Here is a 20,159-nt window from a genome sequence, read left to right as displayed (position 1 = left end):
ACTAAAAAGACACATCTATAGAAATAGACACATACAAGTAGGGGACCTGCAGGTACTTGAGGGAGCATCTCATTTCCTTCTCTATTCCCCTGCCCCACTATTTCCTGTTTCCTTTCCCTGGCAGACCTTATAGCCTCTCCTCCTTTCCTACTTCCTTCTCTCCTTCCCACCCATTAGTCAACCAACCTTGTCTTCAGCTTTCCTTCCTCCTTTCCTTCCCCTGGCAGCTTCTCACCAGGAAAAGTTAGGCCCAGTTGTGCAGTGGCCACAGACATCAGGGGACATGACAGGGGAGGGAACGGGAGTTTTTCCAGGGCTGTTCTGGCTTCCAAGTTACAGAAACTATGCAAGAACTTTCCATTCTTCTTTACTATCCAGAACATTGTGAGATGCATAGCACAAGCAGGAAATGGTTGCTATTTTAAAAAATGTATTTTCAAAGAATACTTAACAGTCAAACTAAACAGAACAGAATACCAAGTAACCTGAATACAGACCTGAAGCATCTTTTCTGTTTTGACATTTTTTGAAGTGCAAGTATTTAGCTTTTTTTTCACTGCTGCATTCATCTTTGCTGAGCTGGAATCCTGTTTCTCTGGAGTCAGGTTTCCCCTGTTGTCATGTATTTCCAGTAATGGAATCATGAGGAGTGATGTAGTATAGATATTTTCTGACTATATAGCAAAGATAAACATGTAATAAAATAACCTGTGACGTAGTAGTTTAAGAACAGACAGCTGATGTAGTTAAAATACTGGATGTAATAACATCTAGAAGATTTGTACCTAGCACGTTTGTAGCAACTTCATAAGCATCTAATTAACATCCTTTTTAAGCTGATGATCTTTGAATTAATCAGATTTCGACAATATGATTCCAGTGGGGCAGAAGTCATTTTAACTCCGAGAATCATAACTTAAAATGAGTTAGGCATCTCCCTGAAACCTCTAGAACACAACATACATACAATCCGTATGAACAAAAGCCAAACATTTGTCCTACAGCAACACATTATTACAGTCAGTACAGTAAGAGCTTTTTATCCTGCTCCCATTGGGGAATTAATTAAATGTGCTGGATACTCAAGCTCAGCCTCATTTCCTACCTAGAGGAATCTGCAGTGATCAAACCCCACAGGGAATGCCACAGTGACAGCTAATGGGACTCCTCCCCTTCCCCCCAAGCCAGGGAGCCATCCCATGCAGCAGACAAGCAAGCCAGCTGCCCAGGAGCCCTTTCGATGCAGGCTGAGGGAGGAGGAGGCATTCAAGGATGATGTGAGCTGGCAGCACCAGCCTTCAGAAGCCCTGTAACAGCCAGAGGCATAAAGCTGGCTGGCTGGAGAAGCAGGAGGGGGGTGCGTGCACTTTATGGATGACAAGGAGCTTGCCCCCTGGGTGATGCTGGCTAATGGAGAGATCTGAATAATCAAGCACTGTGTAACAGAACTTGTACTGTTTTAGCTTCAGATGCTAAACAGTGGCCCCAATCAAGCTGCCATCAGCTCCAGGTTTCTAATTTCTTCAAATATTTGCATCTTATGCATCATACTAATCACACTCACCTGCACATCTAAAATATTGTCCTCTGTAAAAAGCTGGGCACCAAGCTCTTCTTTCTCCCAAGGATCCAAGACTAAGGACTTCCTGACTTTCTTTGCAGAAGGGTTCTGTGGCCAATATTTTAAAGACAAAGAATGTATTAAAATTGTTTCCATTGTTCTTGTCACTCCAAACATGTCATGTAGGATAATTTACCTCTTGTTTGGAGCCCTTACAGACAGATTCCTCCTCTTCTTTAAAGAATATATCTGTTCCAGTTTCCTCCTTTAAAACTTCTCTAATATCTTCTTCCAAATAAGCAAGTGGCTGTGACTAAATAAAAAAGGCAGAAGATGTAAATTCAAAATGATAGTTTCATGTCCCTATGCTCATTTTTACTTTCTATAACAGGAATGAACAACATCTTTATAGATTAAGATATTTAACACATCTTTATAACCACATATGGCGATTCAAATTTTTCAACACCCTAAAGAATGTTAAGGATTTATACAAGCTCTTCCTCCATTCTGCAGTCAAAGCTCCCAGAGAACAATAATTTTCTGTAAAGGTCAGAGTCCAGTTTATGCCACTTTAAAGCATATTTTATTCTAGTTCCAGGTAGCGCAATGTGGGAGAAATGTGACACTAAAAATAAATGTCTGTACAAGACTTTTATAGGTACATATTATACAACATTATAAGCAGATCTGCATTTTGAACTTCTGTACATGTATGTACACACAGAGAGAAGTAGGGAAATTTGCCATCAAGCCCCTAAACTCAATTTAAAATTAGGAATATGAAGCAGGCATAACTAGTTTGAAGCAAACTGCATAGACCATGCTTACATCTTAGCAGTATTTCTTCTATTGCTGTGCATTTTTACCACTGAATTAACTCTGAGCTTACTGCAAGGAAAATACAGACCAAAATGCTACGTACCACAATTTTCAGAGGACCGTATTTTTTTTCCTGAGCAGCTAAAGCATTCTTAAATGGAGTTGGAGTCCTTGGTGTTGTACCCAGAAGAGATCTTCTAATAGTAGGCGTCCTAAAACTATTGAAGAGCCAAAAGATGTTTGCATCTTATGTTACTTTATTAAAAACCAATGATTTGGGGGAAAAGGTTTCTTGGGAGAGTGAACCTACTTTGCCCTTGTGCTATAGCTGCAGGTTGTTTTTTTTAAATACAGCTCTATTTGTTTTCTCTTTAAAAAACAAACAAACCCAGGCATTCTAGATCAAATATTTAATATCGACCTACCCTGCATTTTCTTTTTGATCTTTGGGCGTCACTTCTTTATTATGAAAGGGAGTTGTAGTAAGAACTTTCTGTCCACAGACTGGAGTTGATGTAAATGCAGGATTTTCAAGGTTAAACTGCTCATTTCCAGAACAGGTGTTAAAGAACTGCACAGAAGACAAGAACATGAATTGCTCTATGCAAGTCAAGCAATAGTTTCCTCTTATCCATTTCACAGTAAATGCACTAAATCTGACAATACAGCCTTCATTTTTCTATTTTTTTCTGTTTTATACACACACACACACACACTTGTGGGAGACACATTTATGAGAGCAATGATAAAAGCAGTTCATCCCAGCAAATTACACCTTTAAATGATTGTATATGTGCAACTTTAAAGAATCATTCCCATATTTTCTGTTCTTTTCTCTGAAGTCAGCAGGACTAGAGACTGGAAACAAAACTGTACAAAAGCACAGCGATCTGGTCCTTTGTGCCATGAGTCAATTCGAAATCTTCATAGGGAGGGGAGCACAAATATCTTAGGTAGGAAAGACTCAATCCACCAGACAGAATGAGGAAAACACCAGGCTTAATAACTTCCCAATCACAGTGGAATCAGTCTGCACTGAACTAATTTTCAGTGGAGGGCACAAAGGCTATCTATCCAACTAAGACAAACAAGTTTATTATTAAGTTAATAAAAGTGGGGAACCCACAAGGACTTGCAAAGATCACTTCATTTTCCCCACACTATTTTTTTTTTCCTGTCCCTGGCAGCCCCTGTATCTTCTGCTTCCTTTTCTTCCCACCCACTAACTTTCTCTACACCTCAGTCTTCAGCTTTATGTTTTATTTATTTAATTTATACCCCACATTTCTCTCCAGTGGAGACCTAAAGCAGCTTATACAGTTCTCCTCTCCTCCATTTTATCCTCACAACAATCCTGTGAGGTAGGTTATGCTGACAGTGAGTGACACGTCTATTGTTATGCATTCATGGCAGAGTGGGCATTTGAACCTGGGTCTCCTAAATCTTAGTCTGACACTCTTACCGTTCTACGACACTGGCTTCCATGTGGTAGCTACTTTCAAAAAGTAGTTAATCACCAGGTAACTGCTTGGCTTTGGAAAGTCATACAAGTCATGTGGTAGATAGTTTCTCAGTGACTGCTGCCAGGTATGGCCCTGATGAGTCCTTTGTCCAGGGCAGGAGGTGAGAGAAGCAGGGGTTGCCATGAGGCAAAAACAGCTCTGGAAAGGACTCTGCCCCTCCCTCTGCCTTTTACTTACAAAAACTAAGACTTGAAGGCTGGCAATACTATTGTGATCATTTAGCAATGTCCACAATAACCACTGAGTTCTCAGAAGGTATTCATTTCTTAAAGCTACAGGTGCTACTTCTACCATGAGGGGGGTTAACCCCCCCATGTATTTTTTCCAGATTTTTCTGCAGACCTGGGGCTTGTAGAAGGGTCTGCCTTGTTTGTTCATGGTCCCAATTTCTGAATTTAAGTATCCACAGAGGGGGCTATGCTGAAAATTAGATATAATGATTGATTTGTGCTTACCTGGGAGGGAGAAAATGGTAGTGTTTTCACTGGTGTTTGCTTTAGTGCAATATTGGCAGCACTGCTACATGAGCCATCATTCTGTTCACCGACTGGTGACTGTCCAGATCTAGGTTTCTTCTTCTTCCGCAAAATGGTAGGGGGAGTGCTGAACTTGGTTACACTTGGGGATGCTGACACAGTTGCCTCTTCATCACTTGTTTTCTTGCCATCAAGAACAACACTGACATTGAATTGGCACTCCATGGCCCCATCACTGTGTTGAATCTGCATCTGTTTTACTGGTGCTTGATTGACAGGGGAAGTAGCTGCATCGGAAAGGTCAAAACTGGTGACATCACTCCATGCTACAGGATCCTATGATATCCAAGTCACATAGAGAGAGAAAATAATCATCTGCTGCTCTGTTGTTGAAAGAAATCATGATTTCAACCGGAAATAATGGGCAGGCTGAAATCAGTTATCAGCCATGTTACTGTACATCTTCATTCTAGCAGGAAGTGAAAAATTTAACTTCTGTCCCAATACACGTTTTACTAGTTTTACAATAGCTAGATTTGAGTCCAGCAGCACCTTAGACACAACAAGATTCTCAGAGTATAAGCTTTCAAGAGTTAAAGCTCTCTTAGTTTAGGATTGCACTATCATGTAGAAGTTTTAATTTTATTAAATGAATAAGAAGTAGGAAACATACAGGAAAAAAAGAAAAATTGAAACCATACACAAGAAAAAAAAGAAAACGAAAGGAAAAGAAAAAGGGGAGAGGACATAAAAGGCTTCCAATTTTCTCTACAATAAATATGCTTCTGATTACAATGTTTTCCTTGCTTATATATAAAAACAAGAACTCACTTTCTTTTTGTTTCCCCTTAAGCAAATTTCTTACTCAGAAAAACCACAAACCATCAAGCCATCCTTATCTTTTTCATGCAAAAGGCCAATCTCTAGTAAGTGAAATAATTATCTTTTCTGTGACCAATACTATAAATTTAGCCATAACGACAAGGTCAAACATCTTCTCTAGCCATTCTTCTTGTTTAGGATCGCACTTTCAATAACATTTTCTCAAATGTTATTTTAGAATTTTAGTTAATTCTCAACTACGAAGAGCTAGCTGTATATGATAGCAAACACTGTATATGATGCTAATGCTAATATAGGTGTGTGTATTAATAATTAATAATTATTATCATATGGGATTGTGCATAGAATAGCCAGGAAATCCTAAGATTGTCTGGCAGCCAGAAGTTCTAGCTCTTTACTGTTATGTACCACTAGATGGTGAGCTTTACTGTTATGCACCACTAGATGGTGAGCTAAAGGCAAGATACATTTCAGAGGTGGTTTGTCACTGCTTACCTTTGCATCACGACCCCAGTATTCCTTGGAGGTCGCCCATCCAAATACTAGTCAAGGCAAACCCTGCTTAGCTTCTGAGATCTGTCAGGATCGGGCTAGCCTGAGCTATCCAGGTCAGGGCCTAGGTTTGTGTGTAAAGTGCTGTCAAGTCACAGCTGACTTATGGTGACCTGCTAGGGTTTTCAAGGCACAAGACAAATAGAGGTGTTTTGCCATTGCCTACCAGTGCATAGCAACCCTGGACTTCTTTGGCAGTCTCCCATCTAAGTACTAACCACAGCCAACCCTGCTTAGCTTCCAAGATCAGGCTAGCCTGAGCCATCTATGTTAGGGAACTAATATACCTACCAGTATAATAATTGTAAATTTCTCATGTTGCCTACTCTGAAGTAAAACAACAGTGTTAATTAAGCACTGGAAACAAGATTCTTGAGACTTACAGATTCAATGAGTTCTAGTGTCTCTGCAAATTCAGGAATGGTTTGTAGAGAAGATAAAACTGCATTTGCCTCCACAGCTAGATATTTGGTCGGAGAGTTCTGCTGAACTCCTGCAGCTTGGGTTTCTTCTATAGCGTAAAAGTCATTTGCTTGTTCCCCAAGGTTATTCAGGGTATTTGACATATCTTCCATAATGAAGCTTCCAGACCAGCTAGAAAAATTTCCAGCTTGCTAAGAATACAAAAAAGGTATTGCTGTTTTATTGAAATTAAACATGAACAATAAACTGTTAAGGATTAAAAGTATGTGGACAAAAACCATCAATAAATAAAGTGGGCGTTCTACTTCCTGTGACTGGTTAGACAACTACTCCGATTGACAACTGTTTTGTTTTCCCTGTGCTCTACACAAGTTGGGATTCTATAAAGTTTAGGCTGCCAGTCTCCAGGTAATGGCTGGAGATCTCCTAGAATTACACCTGGTTTCCAGGTTACAGAGATTAGTTCCCCTGGAGAAAACGGCTGCTTTAGAAGGTGAACACTATGGCATTATACCCCACTGAGGTCCCTCCCTTTCCAGACTCCACCTCCCAAAATCTCCAGAATTGGCAACCCTAATCAAACCAGGAAAAGACTTCATAACTCATCAAATTTAATTAATACAAATTATTGTTCTTAGCACCATTAACTCTGCCCTTCTAAATCTCAGGGCTAAGTCACAAAAACACACTTATCAACAACAGCTATTATGTGATTGCTTGGCCATGTGAAATATACAGCAATATCTTAACAAAGGTTCCTGGAATCCACAGAAAATAAACTTCTGGAGAAACTGAATACAAATCAGCCCAAACAAATGTAGATGCAGAAGTATCTTCTAGGCTCTGCCTAATTTGAAAGCAGGTGACAATCCAACCACATCTTTGGGACCCCAAGACAAAACAGCTAGATTTGAGTTTAGTAGAAACCAACAATATTTTAGGGTATACACTTTTAAGAGTCAAAGCTCCCTTTGTCAGATACAAGTTGGAATGGAGATCTCTGAGTCCTTATATCCCAATCAGAAAGCGGGAGGGGTGCTGCAAAGAAGGAACTCTGGATGCAGAGGTACAATGTGCATAGTGATTAGCTTGATTAGAGCAGAGGAGAAATGCAGAGGGACAGAAAATTAGCATCCATAGTGAGATGCCCCACTAAATTCACTTAGTTCTTTGGTAACCTGGAGGTCTTTTTTGCTGCCCGAGTTGGAAGCAGTACTTTCATCAACAGAACATGGGCAACATCTTCATAACACGGCTTTCACAATCTACTACTGAACAGCTGCCATCTCTCCCACACACCATCAGACAACACATGGACCACCATTCACCACCCACCCAGTGCTACAGGAAAAAGGACCCTCCAAGGGCATCAATGTCACACTAGATCTCTATATAGAATGTTTTTGCCACCAAGCTCAAACTGATGCGATCAAGCAACATCATATCTCACAATACAACCTCACCCAAGCTGAAAGACATGCAATAAACAGCCTCAAAAACAATCCAGACATCATTATTAACGAAGCTGACAAAAAAGGAGCAGTTGTCCTCATGGACAAATCAGACTACATTCAGGAAACCAAAGGACAACTCGCTGATACCACTTTCTGCAAATGACTATCCACAGACCCCACTGAGGAATACCAAAACATTATAAAAGAATTACCAACACACATAAAAGAACGGATCTATATGGACACACTACAAGAACCTCAACAGGCATTTTCTATCTTCTGCCCAAAATACTCAAGCCTGGCAACCCAGGACGTCTTATTGTCTCAGGCATAGGCACCATCACTATACGAGTATCTGGTTACAAGGGGTCTTATTCCCAGATCCTATGCCATCAATGTCTCCAGTTATGTGCGAGACGCCACAGATGACCTGAGAAAAATATAATATGTTAACTGTCTTCCAGGAAACATTATTTTGGCCACCATGGATGCTAAGTCTCTGTACACCAACATCCCTCCACAAGGATGGACTACGAGTTACTTCGAATACTATCTCTGACAATATGATGCCCGACCTTGCTACCAAACTCTGCCAGTTTATCCTCACCCCCAACTATTTTAGATTTGGTGAGGATTTATTCCTTTAGATCAATGGCACAGCCATGGGTACTTGCCTGGCATTTTTATGGCCGACCTGGAACAGCACTTCCTCAGCTCACATCCATTAACACCACTCTTGTACCTGGGATTTACTGATGACATTTTCATTATTTGGACACACAGGGAAGAAACACTGGAGAAATTCCACCAGGCCTTCAGCAACTTCCACCCCAGTCAACCTGACCCTGAACCAATCCACAATCTGCATAAAACCCATCTTATACTGGAAACCTTCTGAATTGCCAGACATATCTACACACCTCTAGGTACCATCCTAAACACACCAAACAATCTATTGTCTTCAGACAAGCTCTGTGCTACAGCTGCACCTGTTCTGATCCCTCAGACAGAGATTCTCACCTGCAGGATCTACAGCAGACATTTCTGGAATTATAGTACCCACCTGAAACAGGATCGACAAAGCCAGAATGATACCAATGGATAACCTTCTACAAGATAGGCCCAAACAAAACAACAACAGAACACCAGTGGTGGTCACATACAGCTCTCAGCTCAAACCAGTTCAATGCATCATTAAAGACCTACAACCTTTGCTGGACAATGATACTCCTCTCTCATAGGCAATGGGAGGCAAACCTTTTCTAGACCAGAGATGGCCTCCTAATCTTTAACAACTTCTCACCCATAACAATGTCCTTCATAACATGGACACAGACTCTGGGACCAGGGCCTGCAACAAACCAAGATGCCAACTCTGTCCCCGTATACACTCTGATTACACAATCACACAGCACCAGCCAACATTTCAGGTTCATTCACTTGTTCATCTTTGGGCATTATATACATATATGTCATCAAAATGTCAACAATGCCCTTCCACACTCTACACTGGACAAAGAGGTCAGTTCCTACGCAAAAGAATAAATGGACATAAATCTGACATTAAAAACCACAACACTAAAAAAACCAGTGGAGGAACATTTTAATCTTCCATTGTTGACCTAGGAGTAACAGTCCTCAAACAGAGAAACTTCAAGGGGAGATTACAATGTAAGACTGCTGAACCTGGGTTCATTCACTAGTTCAGGATATCCCCCCCAGGCTGAATAAGGACATAGGATTATCTCACCACAAATGCTAATTCTCCATCCCCTAGATTTCCCCTCTGATCTGATCAATCAAAGCACTGAGCACACTGTACTTTCTTTGCAACACCACTCTCACCCTCTAACTGGGATATAAGAATGCAGAGATATCTATTCCAACCAATATCTGATGAAGGGAGCTTTGACTGTCAAAAACGTATACCCCAAAAGTCTTGGTCTATAAGGTGATACTGGATTCAAATCTAGCTGTTCTACTGCAGACCAACACAGCTATCCTCTGAAATTATCTTCAAGACAAAACGGAGTCCCTTGATGAAAACACAGGCTATTCATTATTCTACCGTAGTTAGCGACAGAGAGAGCACTGCAGTTCTGTTGTACGTGCAGCTCTTTATCTTCCCCTACCCCCCTGAATCTTTCATTTGTCCTCCCCAATTTGATTTTGAGAGAAAGGAAAGCTGTGAAAAGCAATAAGTACACACATGCTTTCTTCTAAGTGTTACGCAACTGTTGGAAGTACTACATTACTTTATCCAAACTCTGTATCAGATACTTTCCCCCATGTCCCACTTGCCCAGGGAAGAAAAAGAGAATCTCTCTCACCAATACCCCTTAATTTCCATGCATAGGAACAGGGAAGCAGGACACATATCACAAAATTAGAAATATGAAGCCATTCATACACATTATGTACTCCAGAAGGGCTCCACTGCTATTCATCACTGCACCATAAGAAAGCACATTTACTCAAGCAGTTCTTACAGATGAGACTCTCTTTCTTCTGATTTCATTTTCAGCTGACATAAGTAGCAACTCAAGTTCTTTTATTTTCTTCTCTTTGTCAGGATCATCATCAAATGGCTGGTGAAGTATGCATATTTTTTAAAAAGAGACAAAATGCTGTATTTAACATATGTCTTTAAGGGTAACAATGGAGCTTTGATTTGGACCACAGCTATTTAAACCATTTCAGATTGAGGCTGCAAATCCTAATAAATTCACTAAGTAACTACCACGCATTGAATCCTACAAACCACAAGTGAATGGTACTTCACAAATAATGATTTTTCCAATTTCTTGCTTCCTCCAGCAGCTCTGAGATTTCTAAAAAGCTGGTGCTGAGAACCTTATGGGTCAAAATGCCACAAGGCAAAGGGAGCTATAATGAAGTCATGAAACTGGGTGCTCACACCCACCTCCCTCTTCCACAAGCAGAAGCTCTGCCAGCAGAGGACAGATAACGTTCACCCAGTTTTCTCTTCTCACTGCAATGCCCATACCCTACAATATTTTGTCTAGTAGGCTTCCATGATCATTTCACATCAGTTTTTCAGGGGGTTGCTGAGAATAGTCCCACATTTGCAACTGTCCTCAGACAATCTGAAACAAACCTGCTTTGAAACATTCCACTCTTTCTTAGGGATATGAGAATGCAGCTGCTGGATTTTCTTAACATCTGGGACTGTTTCCACCACTGCAGCTACCCTTGATGGTTAGTGAGTGGAAGCTACTGGGGCTGTCTCACCAGCCACCAAGAATTACTGAAAAATGTGGACTTGTGGGAGCTCACGTTTGAGCCCCTTCCCCTGCTCCCACTTTCCCTTCTGTTTGCTCTATCACCAGAGGAAGCCCACTGGCCTGCCCTCCACTCCCACTTCCTGCCCCTTCCAGATACTTTCCCCCCCCCATTCCTCCCCAGCTTGCTGAATAAATTGACTATGCAAATTTGGCCCCAGCCACTGCAGTTTCTCTTTATCTTCCCCTTCTCTTCCCACTCCCCTCCTCGTATTGTCAGCCATCATTTAGGGTTGCTCTAACAATGTCAAATGCTACCCAACTTTTTTCTACTTCAGCTGTTGTTGTAAGCAATATTTGGTGCACAAAAGATAAGCAGCCCCCTGACAGGGACAGCAAAGGGAAAGTCAGTTAGTGAGGGTCAGCACTTTTGCCATCCAAATAAGTGTCATTCCTTACCTGCCTCCAGAATGTTTCTCTTAGGTCTCTATCCTGCTTCTTCTTAGAAGTTCCACAGAGCAGAACTCTCTCCCAGCTACCAATATAGAGAGAACTCTAGCTCTGTCTCTCACCTTTCTATCAAACATGTTAGTTCCTCAATACCCCTTAACCATTTTCCATGGTCACTGGTGAGCACTCACTCTGTTAACATCAACACTATTTCAGCATGCACAAACGACACTTCTACTGTTTGGGGTGGGAGTTTAGACCCACTTTTTAAACTTTTCCGATTTTTCTGCAAATCTGGGGATTTCCCCAAGTTTGTAAAAATGTCTCCCACATTTGTATGTGATCCCACTGTGTAGATGTTTTTTACTTGTACCATGGGACCAAGTTCGGAATTAGAAACAATAATGGTGATAAATTGTTTGGGGCATGCCATGCCCCCATCCCAGATATCTCCTGCACAATACTGCTACCCATTTCAGTGACACTGGTGCAGATATTACCAATGGACTGTGACCTGGCTGTAGAAGGCTGGACAGAATACTTTTAGACAAAACCTTTAAATTGTAATACATTTTGCCATTCTCTAGCTACAATGAATGTTCTGTGATTTATTTATTTTTTTACATTTGGAAAGTCAGTAAAATAGACAGAAAGTTACCTGAATAAAGTTGGAAGAAGTCGGAATATGGTCTATGCAGTTGCCTTCTATTGACATGTACTGGTACCCTGGAATCTAACAAGTCATAATTGTTCTTTTTACTTTCTTTTGATAATTTTCTTATGCATTTTTAAATTGTAGCACACTACATTTTCACACTCTTATTTTTTTTTATGGATCATCTTTTGACCCATAACATGAACACCCAGGTCAATAAATTACTAAACCAAAAATATATCCCAAACACCAAACTTCTAAAAAGACAGAGCCCCGTGATGATATGCCAAAGTAAGGTTTTTTTTAAAAAGTATCAAACAAACATGTCAGCTGTAGAGTTTTGAAAACATTTTGACTCTTTAGGTCAGAAAGCTACAATCAATATGTCACCACAATCTGTAGGGCTGTACTGTGTTTTAAGCAATGCATATACTTTCCACATTGCTACTTACAGGAATTTCCCACATTGCTACTTTCAGGAATTTACATTTACATTAATCACAGTATTTGCTTTAAGAACCTGGTTTTTTAACAATCCTCCTAACAAAATATTTTTTCTACTGTATTCTTTCAGTATAAATAACAAATTCACCTTTTACCCATTTTCATTAAGTTTTTTATATAAACAAAAAAAATCTTTGGAGAACTTACATGTGCCTGAACTGGTATATAAAACTGATTCTGGGTATGAAGATGATCATTAGAAGAGCAAGTTTTGTGTGGCAGTTTTGATGAAGAAGGTCGTTCTGTCTTGATTCCATCTTGCAAATATCCTTCTTGTTCAACTTTTCTTCTCATCGTCGAGTTCCAATGATTTTTTATTGAATTATCAGTCCTAAAGAAATTACAGAACATGACCAATTCAAAATTTAAAATGTCATACTGACTTCAATAGGAGAAAGTTGATTGTATGTTAAAGTATTTAAAAAGGTAACGGTTCCCTTGCTCGAAAGCCAGTCGAATCCGACTCTAGAGTTGCGGTGCTCATCCCCGTTTCAAAGCCGAAGAGCCAGCGCTGTTCGAAGACGTTTCTGTGGTCATGTGGCCGGCATGACTAAACACCAAGGTGCACGGAACGCTGTTACCTTCCCACCGAAGTGGTACCTATTTATCTACTTGCAATTTCTTGCTTTCGAACTGCTAGGTTGGCAGGAGCTGGAACTAGAGATGAGAGCTCACTCCATCATGCGGCACCCGGGTCTCGAACTGCTGAACTACTGACCTTCCACAGCCTGCAGTTCAGCGTCTTAACCACTTGAGCCACCACAGCTCCTAAATCCTAAAGGATTTAATCCTGCACAATTATCTGGCAGCAAGGCACTTTGATAACAGTGGGACTTCTCAGTAGACATGCATAGGAACAAGGATGAAAGTTAAAATCAAAGGGACAAAAAAGTGCTTCAATTTGGCTGGATTGTGCCCAAAATCTAAAAATTACATTGATTAGACCTGGGAATTTAACTATGTAATTTACTCATGGTAGAAACAGGAGTGGGATGCATCCATTTTTATACAGATAGAAAGCACATTATGATACTTGCCCAGATTGAAGAAAAATTGTTCCAGATATTTCTGAATAAATAGTGTGAGAATTTTAGCAAATAAAGTACCGGTTTTCTATCACAAAAAAAGAGAAAATTCTTCATAGAAACCTGCACAGGTAGATGTATTTTTCACTTTTTTGCTAACTGAGCTGTATAAAAGATGCTTGTGAAAGTCCCCTCAACTTCAAAAAGAGGTTGCTATGTGGCAAGATGACTACTGTTAAATTTTTTAAAAAAATTAATCCCACTCAGGCTTTCTTACATTCCAAGAGCTAGTTTCATTTTCTTTGGATTAACAGGAATGTCTATTACATAAATACCTGACATTAACAACTACTTAAAAACTTCAAACACCTATTTGCAAATGAGTAATATACATTTAGACTTTTTAAAGTGATAATATAATGTAGCCTTCGGGGAGGAGCGGTATATAAATGTAATGTAATAATAATAATAATGTACTTTCCTCACATTAGTCAATGGAACAAGCAAATATCAACAAGTAGCTCACAATCATAATATGCAGGAAATAGTCTAGTATGCATTTGGTCTCATTAACCAATAAAACAGTTAAGAAAATAGTACTAAAACTTTCTGTTTCTGCTCAAGGCTTATTTGCAAACACTTCACTGTACAAGAGTAATAAGAGCAGAGCTGTAATATCCATAATATGGTTTGTTATATTCATTCACATACAGACCACTTGGATTTTACTGTTCCTACATACAACCCCACTTCAGTTTCTGAATCATACCATGCAACTCCAAGAAACAGCTAGTTGAAGATAATCTCTGTAATCCAGATACAAAAATAACCCCAAATGAAAGGTGAATTGTAGACAAGGGAGGAAGACTTAAAAAAAGATATAGAGAATGTACACAGCTCATAACCTTTGAATTGACAAATCCTGAAAAATCCACTGGAAAGTCATATTTCTTGGCTATTTATTGTCATTTCATCCTAAAGAGTAGCTGACGTGATCTGAAAGCCAGTGAGGTATAGTGGTTAGAGGATCCGATGAGGATCTGAGAGACACACTACTCTGCCATGGAAGTTTCCTTGGTGACCTTGGGCCAGTTACACACGTTCAGCTTAACCTACCTCACAGGGTTGTTGTGCGGATAAAATGTAGGTGAAGAGAATGATGTAAGCTGTTTTCGTCCTCATTGGGAGAAAGGCAAGGTATAAACTAACTAGATAAATAATGGATACCCTATTCCTGCATCAGAAGTGAGGTCAGGCTGCATATCATGCAAGTGGGGGGCGGGGGAGTCATAATGCAATTCACACCGGAACAGTTTGTGTCAGGAAGGCCACATGCCAGACACCTGAAGAAGCAAGAACTCAGATGTTTTCATGCTGTCTGCTGAAGGTAAGAGACAACAGGGCAGCTGATCTACTGAACACCTCTCAGTCTATTTCAAGCCACCAGGATGTGGCTAGGTGATGCAACGATATTTGCATGTCGTAACAGCAAGGATGTGAAAATATATAACAGTAAATACTTAAGATGCAGAATGACTGCTGCACAATTCTATGGCATTAAGAGTATTTGGTTATAAGCTTCACAAAGCTAGAAATAATCTGCAATTTGCATGTACAGTATACAGTGGTAAATTCAAAAATACCTTCCAGGAAGTAGTTTTGCTATTTCAGCCCACCGGTTTCCCAAACGTTTGTGAGCTTCATAGATGATTCTATCCTCCTCTTCAGTCCATGAAGACTTTTTAACCTCTGGATTAAGATGGTTATGCCACCTTTCTCGACACTGCTTCCCTATTCTTCCCTTTAAGTGCTTTGCAATCAAAGACCAGCGCTTTGGACCGTATTTCTGAACAAGTTCAATAACCTAGAATGCAAATTAATCAGAGGCAGTGTTCAAGTTAGCCTGTCAGAAAAAGCGGGGACAGTTCTACTAAAGAAGCAAAGCTTCACAGTCACATTTATCATATTTGGCCAACAGAATTTTTAAGTACACAATAATATGAATACAAATGTTTGCTTGTTTTATACATTTATAAACCTCCCAAGTCTGAGACAGCCATAAGGCAAAACAGGATGATGTAATATTGGGTGACCTTACTGCACTATTTTTTAAAAAATCATTATTCTAGAACAATGTAAATTATTTACCCGCTGATCCTCTTCCTTAGTCCAAGGACCTTTAATCAGTTCTGGGTTTAGGACTTTCTGCCATCGATGCTGGCACTGAAAATCAGAACGATTCTGCAGAAGAAGGGGGGGAATGTTTGTTGCACATCTTTGCTAAATCAAAACAGCTGGTGGAGAACTAAAGTTTGAACACATACATTTATTGAAAAGATCTTCCACACTGTGGCTTGGGTCACCCAAACTATAGTTCACCTTCAAAGACTGAACTATGCCACAAAACAAGAAGGAGAAATGGAGAGAGGGCATGAGGCTATTTCATGTATGTCTGAACCTGGTTGAATTTTCACTCACTTGTAGATGACTAGCAATGAATGTCCAATCACTCGTCCCATGCTGTTCCACTAATTTTTTCAGCTTTTCATCCTGTTAAGGCACAATTTAGAACAAAATAAAAACCTGTAATAACCATATGATGTCAGATCCAGATAGAAGGAAAACCCTCAATCAGTTAAGGCTCACCTCATCACGTGTCCATTTTACTCTATTACAAATCTTCTTTATGCCTTTTTGTTGTGGTACTTCATAGTCATGATCTGCATAGTGAAGGTCATCATCATCTTCCTCACTGCAAAGTGCAAGCTATTATTAAGTTAACATTGACAGTGAAACTATGCATTCATAACAGCTCATTGGATATGGAGACACAACCACCATATTTGTCACTGAAAACCCTCTGCTGGTTTTAAAATTACTGTATTACCTTCATCCATCACAAAGTCTAGCTAAATTAATCAGCAAAAAACAATAAAACTGGATCAAAATGTAGAGTTGTGAAATATCCAAGAACCCATCTGAAACAGTATGTAAATTTCTCAGCATAACACGAAGGCTCACTTCTTGCTGTATTTTTTAAAAAGGTTGTTAATGGAACACCACAGAGAGAGAGAGAGAGAGAGAGACAGGCAAATCAACCCTCCAGGCCACTTCACTTGCAACATTCCTTTTCCTCCATGGACATAATTTCATAGAAGTGAGGTGGGAAAGGGTAAACTCTTTTCCCCCTAGGTGAACATGATGTGTCCAAGAAAAACAGAATGCTGGAATGCAGTCTTCCAATTACATCATTCTTTTTGTCACAGTTTATTAAAGAAATTAAACAATGAGCAAATGAAGTTTGAGTCCAGTGGCACCTTTAAGACCAACAAAGTTTAATTCTGGGTATAAACTTTTGTGTGCACGCACATTTCAACAGATCTGATGAAGTGTGCAGGCTCATGAAAGCTTAGAACCAGAATTAAACTTTGTTGGTATTAAAGGTGCCACTGGACTCAAACTTCACGTATTGCTTCAGACCAACACAGCTACCCCTCTGAATCTAGTGAGCAAACTGCGACCTTTGTTTGCCTTGAGAGGCAAGCGCCACCTGCTGGCTTAATGAAATACTTTTGTATGTTTCTATCAATTATTTTATTTCTTTCTTTCATCTGTATACATTTATTTTCTTATTTGTAGCATTTATAGCCCACCCTCTCCGCAAGCGGGCTCAGGGCAGCTCACATTGCTTGGCACAATGTGCCAGGATTCATATACACATTTAAAACATTTAAAACATTAAAACCTTTAACACATTTAAAACAATCAACAATTTCAAGTCAAAGTGCACACAGTGATTATTAAGCAAGATGGTGTGCCATATAATGCAGGCTTGCATTATATTTCACATACATGGAGCTGTCATAGTTATTTCACAGAAAATTCCCATTGTTACTTCCAAAACCTATAACTGTTTTATATCACCCATTTGTGTTTCAAGTCTAACATTAGTAAAACAGTCAAACCTACAAGAATCTTTGATTCAACAGTACTCAGTATCAACCATATTCACAAGTTACTACATAGTAACACTTTCAAAGACTGTATTAGCTAAGGAAGAAATTTGGGTATTTTTTCCCTATCAAAATATGGGGTGGGGGATTTTCATCAAAGGCCAAAATTATGATAACTAATTATTTTTAGAAAGAGCAGCTTTCAAACCTTACTTAAATATTTAAATTTTTATAACATCAGCTTTTTAAAAAGGCTTGCTAAAGGATGTTCTATAAAAACATTTTGGACACTTGACAGTATATATGAATTGTAAGGTAATATAGGTAAAAGGCATATGGATAACCATCTAGAGACAGCTAGAGTAAGAGCTTTAATGCTTGTCAGAGAACTGGTTTGTGTGTACTGTGATAGCTACCTGTTTACAGTAAGTAAATTAGTGCCTTTTAAATTATATTAAGTGTAGCTTCATTGCAAGCCATGATACTAACAAATAATATAAATAAGTTATGATAATACAGAATGCTTAGGAATAAAGAACTAATGTAATATATAGAATTATGCCATTTATAATTCTTTATAATACACACTAGCCATCTCTGTTGCTTTTACTTTTTCTAAGCCCATTACATTAAACATAATTTCCAATACTTGTGCAATGACATCATATTATTTATGCTACTCCATATCAACTACTTGCAAATGAAATGCCATCCCCTTAGGACCACTGATCAGTGACTACATTCCTGTGTTGTACAGACAGCAATAAGCCATGCATCTTTAGAACTGAATGATAAACATGCACCCCATCAGAATATTCCTACTAGCCACAAAATTTATGCTATGCATGCTCCATTTTACACATCCATATTTAAATTCAAGAAGCCCTTCATACGAGGATCATATCCATATTTTACTGGAAAGTAAATTCCACTGATTTCAATGAGAGTTTTTGCCACTGTGACAAAGCATAAGATCGAGACTCTAAAAACTAGCTGATGACATGTTTAGTAAAGCGCAATTCAAATTAGATTTATCTGTACATGTATTTATGCAGCTGTACACTAGCAATTCAAAAAACCTAGTTGCCAAAGTACAAAAAGTGAATCAAGTTTCAAACAATTAAAAAAATACCCGCTGCCTGAATCTCTCCTTAATGCTGGACTGATACAAGAGAGGAAGAACAATTCTACCAGGTCCAAGGTTGATACCCTCACCTAACCTCCCCCCCTCCCAACACTACACATCTTAAGGTGCTAGTCTGGTTTTTCCTTTCAAGTCTTTCAGTCACTGACAGCCAAAAAGAGGCTCCTTGCCTTTCCTTCTCTGTTGCCATCTCCCCACAGAACAACAATCATTATTTCCACCGTGTCCACTAAAGCAAGAAAACGCAGCACTAAGGCAAATCTCGCATCAGTTTACAAATAACCCCCTATTCTCTCTCATATGCGTCCCCATGTCCAGGAAGAATAGCGACCTAGGAAGAAAACCTCCAGGGAAACACTGCCGTGACAAGACAGCTTGATTTCCCCCAAAAAGGAAGCCGATTCAGTACTCGCACATCACCAAACGCAAAAGTGGGACGGCAGGGAAAGGAGGGCGGGTCAGTTTCCAAAGGGGGAAGGAATGGGCGTCGTGGTGGTGGTGGTGGTGGGGCAAGTGCAGCAGAGGGAGAAAGGGGCGAGTAGTAGGTCGCCGTCACGAAAACCGGGAACTGGCCCCGGGGAAGGACCGGCAGCCGCAGAGGCCAAGGGAGGGTTCCTGAGGGGAGAGGAACTGGCCCGATGACAAGCGGGGGTTGTCAGGAGGGCTGGGCCGAGTTCTCCTCGTGGAGACGGGCAGGAGCCAGCCAGGAGATGCTCGGAAGTATCCGGGCGCCCACTCACCTGCGCGGCCTCTTCGCCATCCTCGGCGCGCACCATAAGGCGAGGAAGGGGGAGCGGAGAGATCGCCGCCCGAAGGCTCTCGAGCAGGCGGGGCCGGCAGTGCCCGGGAAGCGAGTCCGGCGCTTTAGCCGCGGCCGCGCCTGGCCCCCCGAACGGGGGACATGATGGCACTAACCCAGCCCTTGCTGTTGGGGGAAGGATCGGGAAGGGCCCGGCGTCTGCGTCGTCCCCCCGTTGGCCCCGCTGCGATGTCACTGCTCGGTTCTCCGGCGGCTCCCTGTGAGCGCCGCCACACTCGCTGGACGGGCGACTTTTCTCCTTCTTCTTAGACCCTGCCGCCGAATCTCGCGCCCAGCCTTTTTCCAAAGCCACCGTTTGAATCTGCGCACGCGGACTGGCATCCCATTGGCTGTTGCAGACAGCACGCGGCCAAGCAGGGGGGCGGTGCGAGAGAAGAAGGGGAACGGCCAGTAAGGAAAGAAAGGTGGCGGGATATTGGCTAGATGAGGCAGAGCAGAGGGCGGGCTAAAGCGCAAGGTATACTGGGAAAGAGAGTTTTCCTCCTTCCACGTTTTGTGGGGAGGGCGAAGGTCTGTTTTTTAACGTCTGCGAGCGAAGTCTGTAAATGAACGCGGTGCTCCTTAGAGCTGTGTCAACTGTTACTCCGCCTTTTCGTCGTTTTTAGAAAGAAAGCGAACTTCCCTTTAAGTTCTTCAGGTACTCCGCCTGCTGGTCTCACATAAATCGTCTCTCTCTCGTATCCAGTCCCTTAGGAGAAATTGTGCCTATAGT

The 20,159-nt window shown here is 40.7% G+C and overlaps 1 protein-coding gene across 3 annotated transcripts in view; it reads right to left on the bottom strand.

Moving 5' to 3' along the window:
* The window catches only part of MYBL1 (v-myb avian myeloblastosis viral oncogene homolog-like 1), a 20,272-nt gene extending 885 nt beyond the window's left edge, over positions 1–19,387 (bottom strand). The window contains exons 1-16 of one of the 3 annotated variants that reach the window (XM_015409001.1): positions 19,368–19,387; positions 16,177–16,282; positions 16,009–16,080; positions 15,679–15,771; positions 15,174–15,394; positions 12,659–12,836; positions 12,005–12,079; positions 10,773–10,775; positions 10,144–10,242; positions 6,161–6,391; positions 4,362–4,718; positions 2,809–2,954; positions 2,487–2,601; positions 1,758–1,874; positions 1,565–1,669; positions 498–674 (exon numbers count right to left, since the gene is read on the bottom strand). In XM_015409001.1, coding sequence (XP_015264487.1) covers positions 498–674; positions 1,565–1,669; positions 1,758–1,874; positions 2,487–2,601; positions 2,809–2,954; positions 4,362–4,718; positions 6,161–6,391; positions 10,144–10,242; positions 10,773–10,775; positions 12,005–12,079; positions 12,659–12,836; positions 15,174–15,394; positions 15,679–15,771; positions 16,009–16,080; positions 16,177–16,282; positions 19,368–19,387 — 2,115 coding nt within the window. Of the gene's footprint in view, positions 1–497; positions 675–1,564; positions 1,670–1,757; positions 1,875–2,486; positions 2,602–2,808; positions 2,955–4,361; positions 4,719–6,160; positions 6,392–7,228; positions 7,239–10,143; positions 10,243–10,772; positions 10,776–12,004; positions 12,080–12,658; positions 12,837–15,173; positions 15,395–15,678; positions 15,772–16,008; positions 16,081–16,176; positions 16,283–19,367 lie in introns of all 3 variants that reach the window. The other 2 variants (XM_015409016.1, XM_015409009.1) reach the window with 2 other exon arrangements.
* Between the last annotated feature and the right edge of the window lie 772 nt (positions 19,388–20,159).

This window comes from Gekko japonicus, unplaced genomic scaffold, assembly GCF_001447785.1.
Source record: "Gekko japonicus isolate JY-2015 unplaced genomic scaffold, Gekko_japonicus_V1.1 scaffold88, whole genome shotgun sequence".
NCBI lineage: Eukaryota > Metazoa > Chordata > Lepidosauria > Squamata > Gekkonidae > Gekko > Gekko japonicus.
The sequence above is the reverse complement of the archived record's forward strand: the minus strand, read 5'-3'. Positions and strand labels throughout refer to the sequence as shown.